General features: G+C 44.8%; 1 protein-coding gene across 2 annotated transcripts in view; it reads left to right on the top strand.

Moving 5' to 3' along the window:
• ME3 (malic enzyme 3) overlaps positions 1-18,131 on the top strand; it is a 200,944-nt gene that overhangs the window by 120,969 nt on the left and 61,844 nt on the right. For both annotated transcript variants that reach the window (XM_050941335.1, XM_050941326.1), the window contains exons 4-5: positions 13,461-13,536; positions 16,353-16,514. In XM_050941335.1, the coding sequence (XP_050797292.1) occupies positions 13,461-13,536; positions 16,353-16,514 (238 nt within the window). The remainder of the gene's footprint in view (positions 1-13,460; positions 13,537-16,352; positions 16,515-18,131) is intronic.

The raw sequence follows: 18,131 nt of genomic DNA on the forward strand, positions 1-18,131 counted from the left end.
ATTTTTTAAGTAACAGCCTTCCACAGATTCCTTACCTCCATTGTGCAAAATCCTGGTCCTGCTGAAGTCAAAATGTCCATTGACTTATTTGAGGCCAGGATTTCAACCTTCTGTCTTAAATTGTCAAATGATGAATGTAGAAATTTGCCTCTTGCATGTCAGCAGTCTGATCTGTAGAATCAATCTTCCTTTTTGGACAGTAGCACTGAGCTGTGATGTATTTCAGTCTGCCCTTAGCCAAAATTGTTTAGGTGTATTCATTTATTTTCTCAGGTATCCAAGGGTAACCGTGTTGGTCTGTATCCACAAAAACAACGAGGAGTCCAGTGGCATCTTAAAGACTAACAGATTTATTTGGGCATAAGCTTTTGTGGGTAAAAACCCCACTTCTTCAGTCATTTCATCATTTCATCAAAATTTTCACTCCATGCATCTGAAGAAGTGGGTTTTTTACCCACAAAAGCTTATGCCCAAATAAATCTGTTAGTCTTTAAGGTGCCACCGGACTCCTCATTGTTTTCATTTATTTTCTGTAATGTATATTGCTCTGCTGATATCTGATATGTTCAATTAGTTTTAATCTACTATAAGACCCTCATTGCAGTCATACCTGAGCACCATCCCTGTATTCAAAATAGAAAAATAGAACACTGATTCTTCATTTTATTCTTATGGCAGACACATTGAGAAGTTAGATAAAAGCATAAAATATTCTGCTGGAAGGTTGCAACATAACGCTACTTTGTTTATGGCACAATATCGCACAAGAATCACAAAACAGAGAGAGACAAAGCAGGCTGCTCCTTAAAATTATAGAGCGGCACAACTCTCCCCACCTTACTCTAGGCTGGCTGGCTGCAAGATTACTCTGATTGCATGCTTCCGTACAGAACCCCCTGCTTGCTTGCACATAGGTCTGAGAAAACCCCTGAGAAGTTAAAGACACAGAGCACAATTTTAAGAGGTTTTTATACACCATAATTCTCTGCCTTGTTCGTCATTTAGGTCCCAGTCCTACAATTCGTGGTATGCAGGAAGAGCAGTACCTTTGTGTGCAGCCCCATTAACTTCAATGGAACTACGCACATGGTGAAATTTAATGATCTGTGAATACAGGAGATCAGAATGGATGACCCACTTGAATGTGCACAAGTGTTTGCAGGATCAGGGGCCTTGCATGACCATTTTGATCTGGTAGTGTTCAGCACTCACTCTGCGCATGTGTGAGTGGCTACCTAGAGACTCAGGCACGTTATCTCAGTTTCTCTTCTCTAATGCTGTACGATAAGGTGCTCCATTGCTTGTGTGTGAAGCACTTTGTGTTATAGACTCATAGACTCTAGGACTGGAAGGGACCTTGAGAGGTCATCGAGTCCAGTCCCCTGCCCTCATGGCAGGACCAAATACTGTCTAGACCATCCCTAATAGACATTTATCTAACCTACTCTTAAATATCTCCAGAGATGGAGATTCCACAACTTCCCTAGGCAATCTATTCCAGTGTTTAACTACCCTGACAGTTAGGAACTTTTTCCTAATGTCCAACCTAAATCTCCCTTGCTGCAGTTTAAGCCCATTGCTTCTTGTTCTATCATTGGAGGCTAAGGTGAACAAGTTTTCTCCCTCCTCCTGATGACACCCTTTTAGATACCTGAAAACTGCTATCATGTCCCCTCTCAGTCTTCTCTTTTCCAAACTAAACAGACCCAATTCTTTCAGCCTTCCTTCACAGGTCATGTTCTCAAGACCTTTAATCATTCTTGTTGCTCTTCTCTGGACCCTCTCCAATTTCTCCACATCTTTCTTGAAATGCGGTGCCCAGAACTGGACACAATACTCCAGTTGAGGCCTAACCAGCGCAGAGTAGAGAGGAAGAATGACTTCTCGTGTCTTGTTTACAACACACCTGTTAATGCAGCCCAGAATCACGTTTGCTTTTTTTGCAACAGTATCACACTGTTGACTCATATTAAGCTTGTTGTCCACTATGACCCCTAGATCTCTTTCTGCTATACTCCTTCCTAGACAGTCTCTTCCCATTCTGTATGTGTGAAACTGATTGTTCCTTCCTAAGTGGAGCACTTTGCATTTATCTTTATTGAACTTCATCCTGTTTACCTCAGACCATTTCTCCAATTTGTCCAGACCATTTTGAATTTTGACCCTGTCCTCCAAAGCAGTTGCCGTCCCTCCCAGTTTGGTATCGTCTGCAAACTTAATAAGTGTACTTTCTATGCCAACATCTAAATCGTTGATGAAGATATTGAACAGAGCCGGTCCCAAAACAGACCCCTGCGGAACCCTACTTGTTATACCTTTCCAGCAGGATTGGGAGCCATTAATAACTACTCTCTGAGTATGGTTATCCAGCCAGTTATGCACCCACCTTATAGTAGCCTCATCTAAATTGTACTTTCCTAGTTTATCTATAAGAATATCATGCGAGACCGTATCAAATGCCTTACTAAAGTCTAGGTATATCACATCCACCGCTTCTCCCTTATCCACAAGGCTTGTTATCCTATCAAAGAATGCTATCAGATTAGTTTGACACGATTTGTTCTTTACAAATCCATGCTGGCTATTCCCTATCACCTTACCACCTTCCAAGTGTTTGCAGATGATTTCTTTAATTACTTGCTCCATTATCTTCCCTGGCACAGAAGTTAAACTAACTGGTCTGTAGTTTCCAGGGTTGTTTTTATTTCCCTTTTTATAGATGGGCACTATATTTGCCCTTTTCCAGTCTTCTGGAATCTCCCTCGTCTCCCATGATTTCCCAAAGATAATAGCTAGAGGCTCAGATACCTCCTCTATTAACTCCTTGAGTATTCTAGGATGCATTTCATCAGGCCCTGGTGACTTGCAGGCATCTAACTTTTCTAAGTGATTTTTTATTTGCTCTTTTCTTATTTTATCTTCTAAACCTACCCTCTTCCCGTAAGCATTCACTATATTAGACATTCCTTCAGACTTCTCAGTGAAGACTGAAACAAAGAAGTCATTAAGCATCTCTGCCATTTCCAAGTCTCCCGTTACGGTTCCCCCTCCTCACTGAGCAGTGGGCCTACCCTTTCCTTGGTCTTCCTCTTGCTTCTAATGTATTGATAAAAAGTCTTCTTGTTTCCCTTTATTCCCATAGCTAGTTTGAGCTCATTTTGTGCCTTTGCCTTTCTAATCTTGCCTCTGCATTCCTGTGTTATTTGCCTATATTCGTCTTTGTAATCTGACCTAGTTTCCATTTTTTATATGACGCCTTTTTATTTTGTAGGTCACGCAAGATCTTGTGGTTAAGCCAAGGTGGTCTTTTGCCACATTTTCTATCTTTCCTAACCATCGGAATAGCTTGCTTTTGGGCCCTTAATAGTGTCCCTTTGAAAAACTGCCAACTCTCCTCAGTTGTTTTTCCCCTCAGTCTTGATTCCCATGGGACCTTACCTATCAGCTCTCTGAGCTTACCAAAATCCGCCTTCCTGAAATCCATTGTCTCTATTTTGCTGTACTCCCTTCTACCCTTCCTTAGAATTGCAAACTCTATGATTTCATGATCACTTTCACCCAAGCTTCCTTCTACTTTCAAATTCTCAACGAGTTCCTCCCTATTTGTTAAAATCAAGTCTAGAACAGCTTCCCCCCAGTAGCTTTTTCAACTTTCTGAAATAAAAAGTTGTCTGCAATGCAGTCCAGGAACTTATTGGATAGTCTGTGCCCCGCGGTGTTATTTTCCCAACATATATCTGGATAATTGAAGTCCCCCATCACCACCAAATCTTGTGCTTTGGATGATTTTGTTAGTTGTTTGAAAAAAGCCTCATCCACCTCTTCCACCTGATTAGGTGGCCTGTAATAGACTCCCAGCACGACATCACCCATGTTTTTTATCCCTTTTAGCCTAACCCAGAGACTCTCAACACTTCCGTCTCCTATGTCCATCTCCACCTCAGTCCAAGTGTGTACATTTTTAATATATAAGGCAACACCTCCTCCCTTTTTCCCCTGTCTATCCTTCCTGAGCAAACTATACCTATCCACACCAACATTCCAGTCGTGTGTATTATCCCACCAAGTTTCAGTAATGCCAACAATGTCATAGTTGTATTTATTTATTAGCACTTCCAGTTCTTCCTGCTTATTACCCATACTTCTTGCATTTGTATATAGGCATCTAAGATACTGGTTTGATCTTGCCTCCCAGCTTTGCCCTGACCCTCCTTTCTCTCTGCCATTATAGCCCGTGCTCCCTCCTGTTTCCGACCCATCTCCCAGGTCTTGTTCCCCACTTACCTGTGGGGTTTGCTCACCTGTCCCCATCGAACCTACTTTTTAAGCCCTCCTTACTAGGTTAGCCAGTCTGTGCGCAAATAAGGCCTTTCCCCTCCTCAAAAGGTGAACACCATCTCTGCCTAGCAGTCCTTCCTCGAATAGCATCCCGTGGTCAAGGAAGCCAAAGCCCATCTTCGCAGCCAGGCATTCACCTCCACAATGCATCTGTCTCTGCCCGGGCCCCTACCTTCAACAGGAAGAATCAAAGAGAATACCACCTGCGCTCCAAACTCCTTAACCCGTACTCCCAGAGCCCTGTAGTCACTCTTGATCTGCTCAGTGTCACACCTCACAGTATCATTTGTACCCACATGGATGAGTAGCATGGGGTAGTAGTCAGAAGGCCGGATAATCCTCGACAATGCCTCTGTAACATCTCGGATATGGGCCCCTGGCAGGCAGCATACCTCCCAGGATGAACAGTCAGGGCGACAGATGGGTGTCTCCATCCCCCTCAGCAGACAGTCTCCAACCACCACTACCCTACGTTTTTTATTATCAGTGGTGGCAGCAGACCTCCCAGCCTTAGGGGTACTTCCCCTCCTTAACTGTTGGGGGTGATTCCTTCTCTCCTCTATCAAGAGCATAACGGTTATCTAGTACCACAGCAGGAGGGTTCGCAGCAGGGGTGGAGCACTGCCTGCTTCCAGAAGTAACCAGCTGCCGGTGTCCACCCTGACCCATCTCCTCCCCCACTGGTGTGTCAGTAGTCCTGTGAACTGGGACAGCTACGTCAGCTGTCTCCACATGGATACTGTCCAGGAATTGCTCATGGATATGGATGTTCCTCAGCCTAGCCACCTCCTCCTGTAGCTCTCCCACCTGCTGCCTGAGAGATTCCACCACTAGGCACCTTTCACATTGGATGCCACCCCCAGCCTGGATATCAGTAAGCGGAAATTGCAAGTTACCGTCTTTGCAAACCCACACCAGAATCTGGGTAAAAGCATCCATGCTTTGGTGCTCTGTCTGGCTACAGGCGCAGGTGGAAGAGACAGAAGCAGTGCTGCCACAGGTGTTGTGGGTCCTCCTAACCATCGTAAGCCTCCCTCTGTCAAACTCTCTCAAATTCCCATCTGCAGCTCCCTGTCCACTCTGCTCTGCTTTAAACAGAAAGGTTTTGGATGTGGCTTGGTTTATAGGTTCAGGGGACCAATGGGTCACAGATGAGACCGACAAGGGACCCCCACTCCCTTCCTACTCCCCTTCCAAACTCCCTTGCGAAACTCTCTGTTAGCAGCTCCTGTTTGCTAAGCTCCCTGGTCGCTTGTGCGCAGCTTTATAAAGCCCTGGCCTGAGTGAATGCCCCGCCCACTGGTTAAGGCTCAGCCAATTACCAGAGGCTTCTAGCTTTCAAACCTTCCTAGTAGCTCCACCTCCAGCTGCCAGCTACAGCACACGGTCCTTCAAACAAACAAACAAACAAACAAACCAAACAGACTGACAAACACAAGCTCAGCACACAGCAAGTAACCCGCAAACACAAACTTACCCCACAGATGCTGTATTTGCTCCTCCTTCACCTAGAGAACTCCCTGGCGAAACTCCCTGTTAGCAGGTCCTGTTCGCTAAGCTCTAATTTCTTCATGTTCTATAGCTAGACCAGTAGGGTGCTTGATCCAGGGACCGCATCCCTCTGAGAAGCACCACGTACGCCTATAGCTGAAATCAAAATGCTTAATAATACTATAGAAATAGATTCCTCTCTCACTTGATCATGCTTTTTTTCCTTCTGAGATGAGAATAGCCCTTTTAGGGGGCTTTAGAGTTTGTTGTGTTTTCCTGTCTATCTTGGGTACTTATGTTTCCAATGACCATGGCATCTGAGCCCCTCACAATCTTTAATGTAGTTTACTCATTATTACTATGTGTATTATGGTAGCGCCTCGGAGCCCCAGTGCTAGGCACTGTACAAACACAGTAGCCGGTGTCCCAGCCCTGAAGAGTTTACAGTCGCAATAGACCTGAGAGACCCAGGGTGCAGGAAGGGGTAGAACACACAAGCAAAGCGAGTGGCGTGATGGCAGCCAATGTTGGGTTAGTTCTATGTGGGCAGGGGAGAAGGGGCTGTTTGTTAGGTTGTTTTGGCGGTAGTTAGAAAAGGGAAGGGGTAACAGGGCCAGGGCTGGGCAGGGAAGAAGAGGGGCAGATGTGAAGTGAAGCTCAGGGGAAGAGACTGTGAGGGGGGGAAGGCAGCAGGTTGGAGCAAACAGCCAACCAGCACAGGCCTCAGAACAGTTTTGCCTGGGATGTCCAGAGGTCAATAATGGCATAGTGCTTTGGTTGCTTCTGCCCCTATCGGCTGAAGGCTCTGGCTGGCTCCTCTCTGCAGTTTTCCCCTAAGATCACATGGTGGGTGGGAGGGAAGGCACCACCGGGATCCTAGTGTCCCCAGATTTGGGGCAGAGGGTCTCCCCTGCACAGTTCAGGGTCCAGAGGATACTGGGGGAAGAGGTGGCCCAGCTGGGCCCCATTTTACCCCCTTCCCTTAATGCAACAGTCCCTGCTTTGGCTTCTGCGTTTCCCACTGGCTGGAGTCTCACAAACACCCATGAGGCAGGGCAATGCTCATATTCCAGTTTTACAGATGGGAAGCCAAGACACCGAGCGCCTAAGTAACCTGCCCAGGGAAGTCTCTGGTGGAGCAGGGACTTGAGCCCAGCTCCCTCACCTCCTAGGCCAATGACCTAACCAGTATTGTTGTTAGTAGTTTGTCTTTGAAAACCAGCATCTCATTAAATGAAAGCAGAAAAAGAATGCTCTTGTTTGCAACCATCTGCTATGCTCTTTCCAGGACGCCCACGAGAAGTGAACCACTCAAAGATTATTTTTAGAAAAATCAGCAATAAACCGATGTTGTTTCCTCTGCCAGGCGTGGAGTGTGTCCTGTCTTCTTGGGTTTGGTCTACTGGGCAGGAAGCTCTTCAGGGCCAGGACTGTCTTCCTTTCAGGTCGTGTACAGTACCAAGAACATTGTCCAGGCTTAACAGATATTAAGTGATAACAGTATGTTTTGGATGACTCGGGAGATAAGTAACCAAATGCAAAGGCAAAAAAATTTAATTTCACAGTTTATTCGGGGAGCACTTCTATGAACAGAAGCAGAAAGGAAAGTGTAAGTACAAAGGGACTGACTACCTCAGACATGTGGTTGAAAAATGCCCTTGTGTGGCAGATTAGTTTTATTATCCCCATTTCACAGATCATGGAATTGAGGCACAGAGAAGCCTGTGTTGGTGACAAAAATGGATCCTAGATCTCCTGTCTCCCAGGCCTGAGACTAACCATCTTCCGAGGAAAGATCTGGGAAAGAAGAAAGAGTAAAATCTCATGGTCCTCCATACAGGTCATGTGGATTAGACAGGCTGAATGGGTGAGAGGCATATTAGAATCAACTATGTGTTCATCATTCCTGAGCAGACTAGAGTGAAACCAGTGATGAGGAAGCAGCCAAATACAATACCAGTGCCAACTGCCCTGCTCTAAAGCCCAGTCACAAGTGTAGATTGGATCACTCTGTGCTGCATATTGGAGAAAAGCATGTGACCTTACCTCCCATGAAGCTAACTCCTTCCTTAGGTTATTGTTTAGCTGGAAGAATTGCAGAGTTTGTGCATCCTGGCTGGACTCAGTTAATTTTACCGCAGTTAATTTTTAATCAGCCTTGTTTCCTATGACCTGTTTGGCTTCTAGCTCGCCACTTATATATTCACTTCTTCTATTTTTTGAGTGGGGAGAAGGGACCACACATTGCATTATAGTGAAATATGCTTGGAATGGCAGATTAATAGTAAAAAATGAGTCTGTCAGAAGGATTGCACGTGCACTGTACTCAGTTCCCCTGAGTGGTTTGAGCAATGTCATTGACCTTTTGTTAACTAATTTCATTCTCACTAAGTGCCAAGTAGGCTAGCACGAATATAGTTATCTTTTAATTTCCAGGAAGCAAAGTATCGAAGCCTAATCCAAAGAAGAATAGAGGGCACACCAGAAGCAGCAGTCTGTTGTTCAGGCTACATGTTTTCTTCTAAGTGAACTTTATCTTTTGGTTACTCAGATACTTCTTGTGTACTGTTTGGTGGCATTAATTAGACATGAGGATTTCCCAGTACATTAGCAAGCAACTGTGTCTCTCTCTGTGTCACATCTACTCAGAAAAGTGACTGTAAAAATGACACTGCCTTATATCTACTCCCTGCAGTAGTCTCTGCATAGCCAGTGCAGCTCAGAACGTGAGCTGGATGCTATTCCTGCTTGTGCAGTTATCAACAGAATTGTTTGTTGGGTTCCACTGACAGAGCCAGTCCATTACACCTGTGCAAACCCAGAGGACGCTTTATACTAAATTTGTGGCAAGTTATCATGCAAATTAGACTCATCACTAAATTTTGCTCTGAGTCTCTAAAGGCACATACAATGTCTAGGGATGGACATTTTAAAGAGGTTAAATAGCTGATTAGATCCTATGGGATTTCTAAGGTTATATGCTTTATTATGAAAAAAATTATGAATGATCCATGTAAAGTGTGCCCAGAAATTAACACAATGGTGTCTCTATTAAATACACCCACGAAAGCTCATGCTCCAAAACGTCTGTTAGTCTATAAGGTGCCACAGGATTCTTTGCTGCTTTCATTAAATACATGAAATAATACATTCTTACTACAGCTTTTTTTGGGGGCGGGGGGAGTTGATATGCTTTTTAGTTATGTTGCTAATTTGTACTTTCAAAATCTGGTCAACTAGTCCCTTTTTCATGCAGAATCATGTGAAGACCATCCTAATGGATATGCCTTTGATTACTGTATATCTTTATAATGAAGATTAGCATCTGTTAATGCTTTTGAGATAGGCCAGAGAAGATCTGCATGATCTGAAGGAGTTGGTTGATGTGATTGCAGAGCCATAGGCCATTATCTTTGAAAACTTGTGGCGATCAGGGGAGGTCCCAGATGATTGGAAAAAGACAAGTATAATGCCCATCTTTTGAAAAAGGAAGAAGCAGAATCTGAGGAACTACAGACAGATCAGCCTCACCTCATTCCCCAGAAAAATAATGGAGCAGATCCTCAAGGAATCCATTTTGAAGCACCTGAAGGAGAGGAAGGTGATTAGGAACAGTCAGCAAGGATTCACCAAGGGCAAGTCATGCCTGACCAACCTAATTGCCTTCTATGATGAGATAACTGGCTCTGTGGATATGGGAAAAGCGGTGGACGTGATATACCTCGACTTTAACAAAGCTTTTGATGTGGTTTCCCATAGTATTCTTGCTAGCAAGTTAAAGGAGGATGGATTGAATGAATGGTGGATAAGGTGGATAGAAAGTTGGCTAGATCATTGGGCTCAACAGGTAGTGATCAACAGCTCGATGTCTAGTTAGCAGCCAGTATCAAGCGGAGTGCCTCAGGGGTGGGTCCTGGGGCCAGTTTTGTTCAATATCTTCATTAATGATCTGGATGATGGGATGGATTGCACCCTCAGCAAGTTTGCAGATAACACTAAACTGGGGGGAGAGGTAGATATGCTAGAAGGTAGGGATAGGGTCCCAGAGTGACCTAGACAAATTGGAGGATTGGGACAAAAGAAATCTGATGAGGTTCAACAAGGACAACAGCAGAATCTTTTACTTAGGAGGGAAGAATCCCATGCACTGCTACAGGCTAGGGACCAACTGGCTAAGAGGCAGTTCTGCAGAAAAGGACCTGGGGATTACAGTAGACGAAAAGCTGGATATGAATCCACAGTGTGCCCTCATTGCCAAGAAGGCTAACGGCACATTGGGCTGTATTAGTCCAACAGCAGATCGAGGGAAGTGATTATTCTCCTCTATTTGGCACTGGTGAGGCCACATCTGGAGTACTGCATCCAATTTTTCACCGCTACAGAAAGGATGTGGACAAATTGGAAAGAGTCCAGCAGAGGGCAATGAAAATTATTAGGGGTCTGGGGCATGTGATTTATGAGGAGAAGATGAGGGAACTGGGCTTATTTAGTCTTCAGAATAGAAAAATGAGAGGGGATTTGATAGCAGCCTTCAACTACCTGAAGTGGGGTTCCAAAGAGGATGGATCTAGGTTGTTCTCAGTGGTGGCAGATGACAAAGCAAGGAGCAATGGTCTCAAGTTGCAGTGGGGAGGTGTAGGTTGGATATTAGGAAAAACTATTTCACTAGGAGGGTGGTGAAACTCTGGAATGGGTTACCTAGAGAGGTGGTGGAACCTCCATCCTTAGATGTTTTTAAGGCCCGGCTTGACAAAGCCCTGGCTGGGATGATTTAGTTGGTGTTGGTCCTGCTTTGAGCAGGGAGTTGGACTAGATGACCTCCTGAGGTCTCTTCCAACCCTAATCTTCTATGATTCTATGTGTATGTGGTTAACTTGTTGTTGGTTAGTGGGGACTGTTTAAAAGCATTGTACGTGGACTAATAGACTCAATTTTATTACATTTACAGTTTTCCTGTGTGCTCTTGTGTTGATTACCACAGAAATTATCGCTATATTTTGTATTTCCTCTGTTTTAAAAGAGCATGGTCTTTTTATCAAGATTCTCAGCAGGAGTCTAGTGCACAGCAAAATTCCTTTTGTCTCCTGCCAAAAGCAACTAATGGCTGTAAAAAGTTGTATACTCTTCTGTTTTAACTGTTCTCAAATGAATCATTACTTTCCAGTTAGGTTTGCTCATGCAGCAGTGTTCTGGGCTTGGAATGGGGATGTTTTTTCAAAGCCCTATAAAATATCTCCTTTGTAGCTGTTGTTTTTATATTGGAAGACAAAACCATGAAATGATCTGTATTTGCCTGGACTGAATAGCTTTTGTGGCTTAAAAATGCCAAGCTACTTCTCCAGCGGCTCCAGAGCTCCCTCATGATGCTATGTTGTTAATAATTATAACTGTCTTACAGAATAATGCTTATCACTAGCACGTGTTCCATGATTTAGGACAGACAATCAGGCTTGGTCTATACTGCAAACTTATCTCGCTATAACTACGTCGCTCAGGGGTGTGGATTTTCCATTCTCCTGAGCGACACAATTGTATCAACCTAATCCCTGGTGCAGCAGCGCTATGAGAGGGCATCTCCCGCCAGCTTAGCTACCGCCTCTCAGGGATGTGGCGTACCTGTGCTGACAGGAGAAGCTTTCCCATCAACGTAGATAGCATCTGCACTAAGCGCTACAGTGACGCGGCTGCAGCATTATAAGGCCTGGTCTACACTACAGAGTTAGGTTGATGCAAGGTGGTTTATGTCGACCTAATGTGTCAGTGTTTGCACTAGAATGCTGCTTCTGCCGAAGTAAGTCCACTGCTACACCAACATAACTCCATCTCCACAAGAGGTGGAGCATTTATGTTGATGTGGTTAGGGCAACACAGTGTCCATGTAGACACTGCATTATTTACATCATCTGTTGGCTGTCAACCCCAAGTGAGGCTGACAGCTGGTGCTCTCCCTCCCTTTCCCCGGCGCTGACAACCTAAGATGTCAGCCGGGCACCAGCTGAGACCCATGCTTGGCTGGCAGCTCAGGCTATCAGTGCCAGGGTGGCTGTCAGCAGCGGGGGAGCCCAGCTTTGAGCCCCACACAACTGTCAGTGCCCCTGGTGAGGGCGCGCACCAATGGCAGAAGGAGCAAATGTGGATGTGAACCACCACGTTAGTTACTGTGGTGGCTGTACATCAACTTAAGTCAACTTAATTTTGTAGTGTAGACAAGCCCTAAGAGAGACAGTTGTGAAATGGAAATCTTACAAAGTGATGAGCTTCCTCCACTCCTTTTGGCTTCAGTAAATCTTGCAGGTTACAGACCTTGATTTGGACTGGTTGTAAGAAATTAGAGGTAATATAAAAATTTGCTTTCTGATATATATAACAATAAAAAAAGAATATAATAATGGATAGATATATGGCATAGTATCCATTATATTTTTATTTTTTTATTTTATATTTTTATATATAGGCAGATTGTTATATTGCCTCTAATTTCTTGCACCCAGTCCAAATCAAGGGCTCTGATCTGCAAGATTTCCTGAAGCCAATGGGTGTGGAGGGAGCTTATCACCTTGCAGGATTGGGCACCTACTTTCCATATATATAATGGATACGTCAGGCTGCTGTTTTCTGCGTTATCGCTGGTAAAGTATTTCAAAAAAGGGCATCGCAACATAAGCCAGTCACTCTGAATAACACTGCAGAGGCTATTCTAGAAATACCAATTTCAGAGGGTAGTACATCTAGGAGTGATAGCAAAGAAAACATTATATCTGAAAACACTAAAGCAGATGTTAAAAGAGATGGTTCGATAATTCTGTCATCTTGATCTGGTTTCCCAGTGAATAGGCAGGTGGTTACCTTTGTCTTTGGAGGCACCTAGGGGTCTGGGGCAAAAATCAGTACTTGGTCCTGCTAGTGAAGGCAAGGGGCTGGGCTCAATGACCTTTCAAGGTCCCTTCCAGTTCTAGGAGATAGGTATATCTCCAATTATTACATTATTATTATTATTAGAAGCACCTACAGTCCTAGATGCATTGGGAGCCTCATTGTGCTAGGCTCTGGACAAATACAAAGCAAGATGCGGCCTCCCCCTAAAAGTTTACAGTCGAAATAGACAAAACAGACAAAGGGTGGGTGAGTAAACAGAGGCACAGGGAGATGAAATGACTTGCAGAGTCCGAAATGGAACCCAGGTCTCTGTAGCCCCAGTCACTGAGCCACATTGCCTCCTTGTGTGTTTTGTAGCCAAAACCATGTACTGGCTGCCATAAGCTTATTGCAAGAGAGTTTATTAATGGTCTAAAAGTGGAATTACCAATCTCTGTTATGTTTAAGGTCTTATTTTAAGGAAATGTCCATTGAGCCAAATCTGACTCTTGCCAGACTGAAATGGAAAAGTGACAAAACAGGTCTTGGTGTTTCAACATAGGTGGCATTAAGGGCTAATCATGTAGTCTTTAAGCCCAAAGGTTATAAGATCATCCCTAACATTGATATTAACAAGTGCACTAGGGTAGTATTTCCACACCGATAAGTAATAAGTGTCTAATGACTGGGTTCAGTAAATCAGCTCCCACCTACTCTTCTCTCTTACCTTGTAGTTACTGATTTATAGCATGGTTTGTTTTTGTTTCATTTCTTAGTGGACTGTTTATCACCATTCACGACAAAGGCCATATTGCAACACTGCTAAACTCCTGGCCCGAAGAAGATATAAAGGTATGTTTGATTTCTTTTTATGGAGCTGAGAAAGCTTTCAAATATTTTTCATTTCTCACAATAATCCAACAGAGTTTGAAGCTTCCAAAAGGCAATGCAGCCTATCTCTCTGAGCTCAAGTTTTGCATTGGAACAAACAAATCAAAAGAGGACTCATAAGTATTTTGTTCTTCTGTAGGCTTTCTTTGCAAAGATCTCAAAGTAGTTTCCATTCATTATTTAATTAAGATTCAAAGCATCCCTTTGAGGCTGATAAATATGTTTTTGCCAAGGAGGAAACTGGCACAGAGATGTTAAGTGACTCATCCAAGGTCACAAAGGACGTTTGTGGCAGAGCTGGGAAACAAACTCAGAAATCCTGAGTCCTAATCCTAGGGTTCGGTCATAAGCCTGCTTTTCTCAGCTACGGGCAAATGCCATGTTCATTGAGCTTTGTTCATTAGGAGCTTTACTAAAACTTTACACTAGTTGCTCTATTGAGCTTATGTCTATGTAGTTCCTTTTGTCTCAAAGCACTTCGCAAACTCGGGTGATTTTTCTCTTCTCCAGTCCATACAGCCATGTACAACTTCTGCATTCTGCTCTCTGCCAGCCCAATTCTCCAATTCTCAGCCTCACACCTTGTGTAGTCAATGGCACCTGTGCATAGTGGGTGCAGCACCATCAGTCTGGCCTGGTGAATCTGTGATTCAAGAAATTGCCCACTATAATTGGCATACAAGACCTAAAGGAAAATTTGCACGCTTTGCTGAGGATGCTAAGCTGGATGAGACAGGATCTGAGACTCTGGAAAATGATTTGGTTGATTATTAGCTAGACAAGGTGGGTGAGGTAATATCTTTTATTGGACCAACTTTTGTTAGGGTGAGAGACAAGCTTTCGAGCTGCACAGACCTCTTCTTTCGGTCTGGGAAAGGTAGGTACTCCGAGTGTCACAGCTAAATACAAGCTCCAACAGTTTAGCACATACTCTGTACGGGACCATTCAAGGTGAAGTGGCCCGTTAACACCCCTGCAGTCATAGGACAAAATGGGGGGGCTAGTGGGTTACACATTCTTGTAATAAGCCATAAATCCAGTGTCTCTGTTCAGTCCATGACTTTTAGTGTCTAGCAAAGTTATGAATTTAAGCTCCAGACTCACCTTTAGAAAGTGTTGGGCAGGTTTCCTTCGAGGATGAGGACTGAGAGGTCAGATATAAAGTGATAGCTTTGTGAAAAGTGTTCACCCATGGGTTATGTCGTGCTTTTGTCTTTTATCATTTCCTGTGTTAGTTCATTCAAAAGTGCAGTGATTGTTTTCACCCACATAGTTGTTATTGGGGCATTTAGTGCACTGGATGAGGTACACAACATGTTGTGATGGGCAAGTGCAGGTCCCAGGGATCTTGAAAGGGGTGTTGCGATGGGTGTTGATCATTGTACAGTGGAGAGATGTCTGCAAGTTTTGCATCTGTTGTTCTGGCAGGGTCTGGTGCTGCCTTGAGTTGCTGTGTCCTGGTCTGTGGGGAGCTTGCTTCTGATGATGAGCCTGAAGTAGCTGGGGAGTTGTTTGAAAGCCAGAAGAGTGGGTTCAGGAAGGATTTCTTTCAGGATGGGTTCCCCACTGAGCATGGGCTGTAGTTTGGTATAACTCCATATGTGTTCCAGTGTGAGGGTAGGTGACAACCAGGGGTGTGCCGTTGGAGGGGGTTTTATTTCTGTATTGAAGCAGGTTCTCTCGGGGTATTTGAGTGACCCATTCCATGATGTGATCTACTTCTCTGGTGGAGTGTCCTTATTTGGTGATTGTGAGTGTATTAAAGTGTATATCCCAGAGTGCCTGTATTTTCCTCAGGGCATATTCTCTGGTATCTGAGTGCCTGGCTGTATATAAAGATTTCTTGGTGTGTTTGAGGTGGTTACTGGATTTATGAGGTAGATGTGGTGATCCTTGGTTTTCTTATATATAGTTGTCTGTAAGGTTCCAGTGTTAAAGCTGATCATGGTATCCAGGAAGTTGATGCTATTGTGAGAGTGTTCAAGAGAGTTTAATTCATGGGTAGTGGTTGTTGAAGTTGTAGTGGAAGTCTGTGGTAGAATTTAAGTCATCCATCCACCTCTCATCGACATAGTGCTGTCAGGGCCAGCTCTAACTTTTTTGCTGCTCCAAGCAAAAAAGAAGAGCGCCGTGCCACCAACCGTCCCACCCCCGAGCATCACGCTGCCCCCCAAGCACCACACAAACCCCCACCTCCCCAGCGCCATGCTGCCCAAAGCCTCTGCCCCCCCAGTGCTGCGCCACCCAAAGCCCCCGCTCCCCCAAGCGCCACGCTGCCCAAAGCCCCCGCCCCCCCGAGCGATGCACTGCTGAAACAAAAAAAAACAACCCTCCAGTGCTGCCCCAACGAAGCAAAAAAAAACAAAACAGTGCCGCCCCGCCCCAAGGTGCCACCCCAAGCATGTGCTTGGTCAGCTGGTGCCTGGAGCCGGCCCTGAGTGCTGTCTGCACTGCATAACTGCGTCACTCAGGGGTGTGGATTCTCCATACTGCTGAGTGACAGTCATACCAACATAGGTTTGCAGGGCAGAGCAGGGCTCAGAGTCCTTCACTGATGTTTTCCACCATGCTTTGCCACCCTCCTAGCCATCTCCCCATGGCTGACTTGCACCTGTGTGATAACAAGTAGTACAGTAACCTATGCAGGGGACAAAATTCCATCCCATACTGTGGCTAAAATACTGCATTGTTATAAAAATCTAGGGAGCTGGTACTGCAAACAATGTTAAATAAAGCATTGGCAAAGCTGTATAATGGACACTTTTCATTATCTGCAGGCCATCGTGGTGACAGATGGAGAGCGAATTCTAGGTCTAGGAGATCTAGGAAGTTATGGCATGGGGATCCCAGTAGGGAAACTTGCCTTGTACACAGCCTGTGGTGGAGTTCACCCGCAACAGTGTCTGCCTGTCCTGCTTGATGTTGGCACAGATAACGAGGTAAGATTACCTGCTTATTTTGTGCATTAAAAAAAAAGAAAAGCTGTTTTATTTAAAGCTGGGTTCTTAACTCAGAGATTCAATCCCTGAAATCGGAGCTAGAGTCAAAGACACCTATGATAAGAAGACAGCTAACCCAACAGTGCACGGACGTTGCCAGCCAGGGCTGGCCTTACCATGAGGCGAACTGAGGCGGCCGCCTCAGGTGCCAAACTGTGAGGGGGCGCCACTAGGACCCAGTGTAGAAAATTGTGTCTGCTGCTGGTGCATATGTATTCTTTCTGCTCTACATGCAGAGTGGTGAGTGCTGTGCTGGAGGAAGGGGGGCACAACCGACATAACAGGCAGTCAGGGGAAAAGGTGAGAGGGAATAATAGAAAGTAGCAAGAGCTGCAGGAAGAGAGAGGAGGACGAGCCTCTTATGTACCTCTCTAGCACCCCCAGGATCCTGGACTGATTAACACCAGCTTCTCAGGGAGCTTCCTGTTTCCTGCTGCTTCCCTGAACCCAGTTGAGGAGAACAGGCAGTCAACTGAAGTAATAGGAGCCAGTTAGGCCCTTAAGATGCTGATATCTTCCCTCACTCAGGCCCTGCTACCAGCCTGCTTATTTGTCCCCTTCAACTGAGTGTTGAGAGCCACTATAGCTGGCACAGAACAGCAGTCATGAGTGAAAGAAGAAGACACTCCTCTGGGGTAGTATTCAGATAAAGAAAGAAAGCAAAGGAAGCTTTTCTATCTAAGCAGAAAGGGCTTTCCTGAGATACATAGGCACAAAAGATCACGGTGAGCCTTCCAGCCCCGGTGAGGATGTGAGTGGTGAGAAGACGCCTGATCTTCCAGTTAGTCAGAGTGCAGGTGACCTGGCAGCTACTGCAGCATCCATATCTCCATCTCAAATGGATGTAACTATGCGCATTCCTGAAGAAAAATGTAGATCAGAGAAGAGTATGGTGGAGGCGCAAGAAACAGCTGCTGCTGAGTTTAGTTTCTTAAGTCTAGATGGTCCAGGACTGTGGACCCACTTGAGCAGTAGCCTGAGGGACTTCCCTGTGCTGCATTGGCCACAGCAAATGAAAAACTTCATGTTCCCCAAAGACAATGAAAATAGAAGTTTCCATCCAACACATTACTGGCGTGAAATCCCCAATGGTGACAAAGTGGAGAGTGCTGCATACTGTTTTTGTTGCAAACTCTTGCAGTCTAATGTTCCAGCCACATTGGGTTCTACAGGAACAAAAGACTGGAAAAATCTGGCTAGAAATCTGGCATGCCATGAGAAGGCAGCAAATCACCAGAGAGCATTCCGTAGGTAGAAAGAGCTTGAGATGAGACTAAGATTAAAGGCCACCATAGATGATCAGCATCAAGAGAAGATTGTCTCAGAGTCTCTTTACTGGCAAAATGTTCTGAAAAGACTCATTGCCATTGTGAGAATGCTTGCTTCCCAAAACCTAGCACTGTGTGGCACTTCAAATTGGCTGTATGTGCCAAACAATGGAAACTTTCTTAAAATAGTGGAGCCGATGGCTGAGTTTGATGCTATACTCCAGGATCATCTAAGAAGAGTCACCACCCAAGAAATGTAAACACACCACTACCTTGGAAAAACAATTCA

This window comes from Gopherus flavomarginatus, chromosome 1 (assembly GCF_025201925.1).
Source record: "Gopherus flavomarginatus isolate rGopFla2 chromosome 1, rGopFla2.mat.asm, whole genome shotgun sequence".
Lineage (NCBI taxonomy): Eukaryota > Metazoa > Chordata > Testudines > Testudinidae > Gopherus > Gopherus flavomarginatus.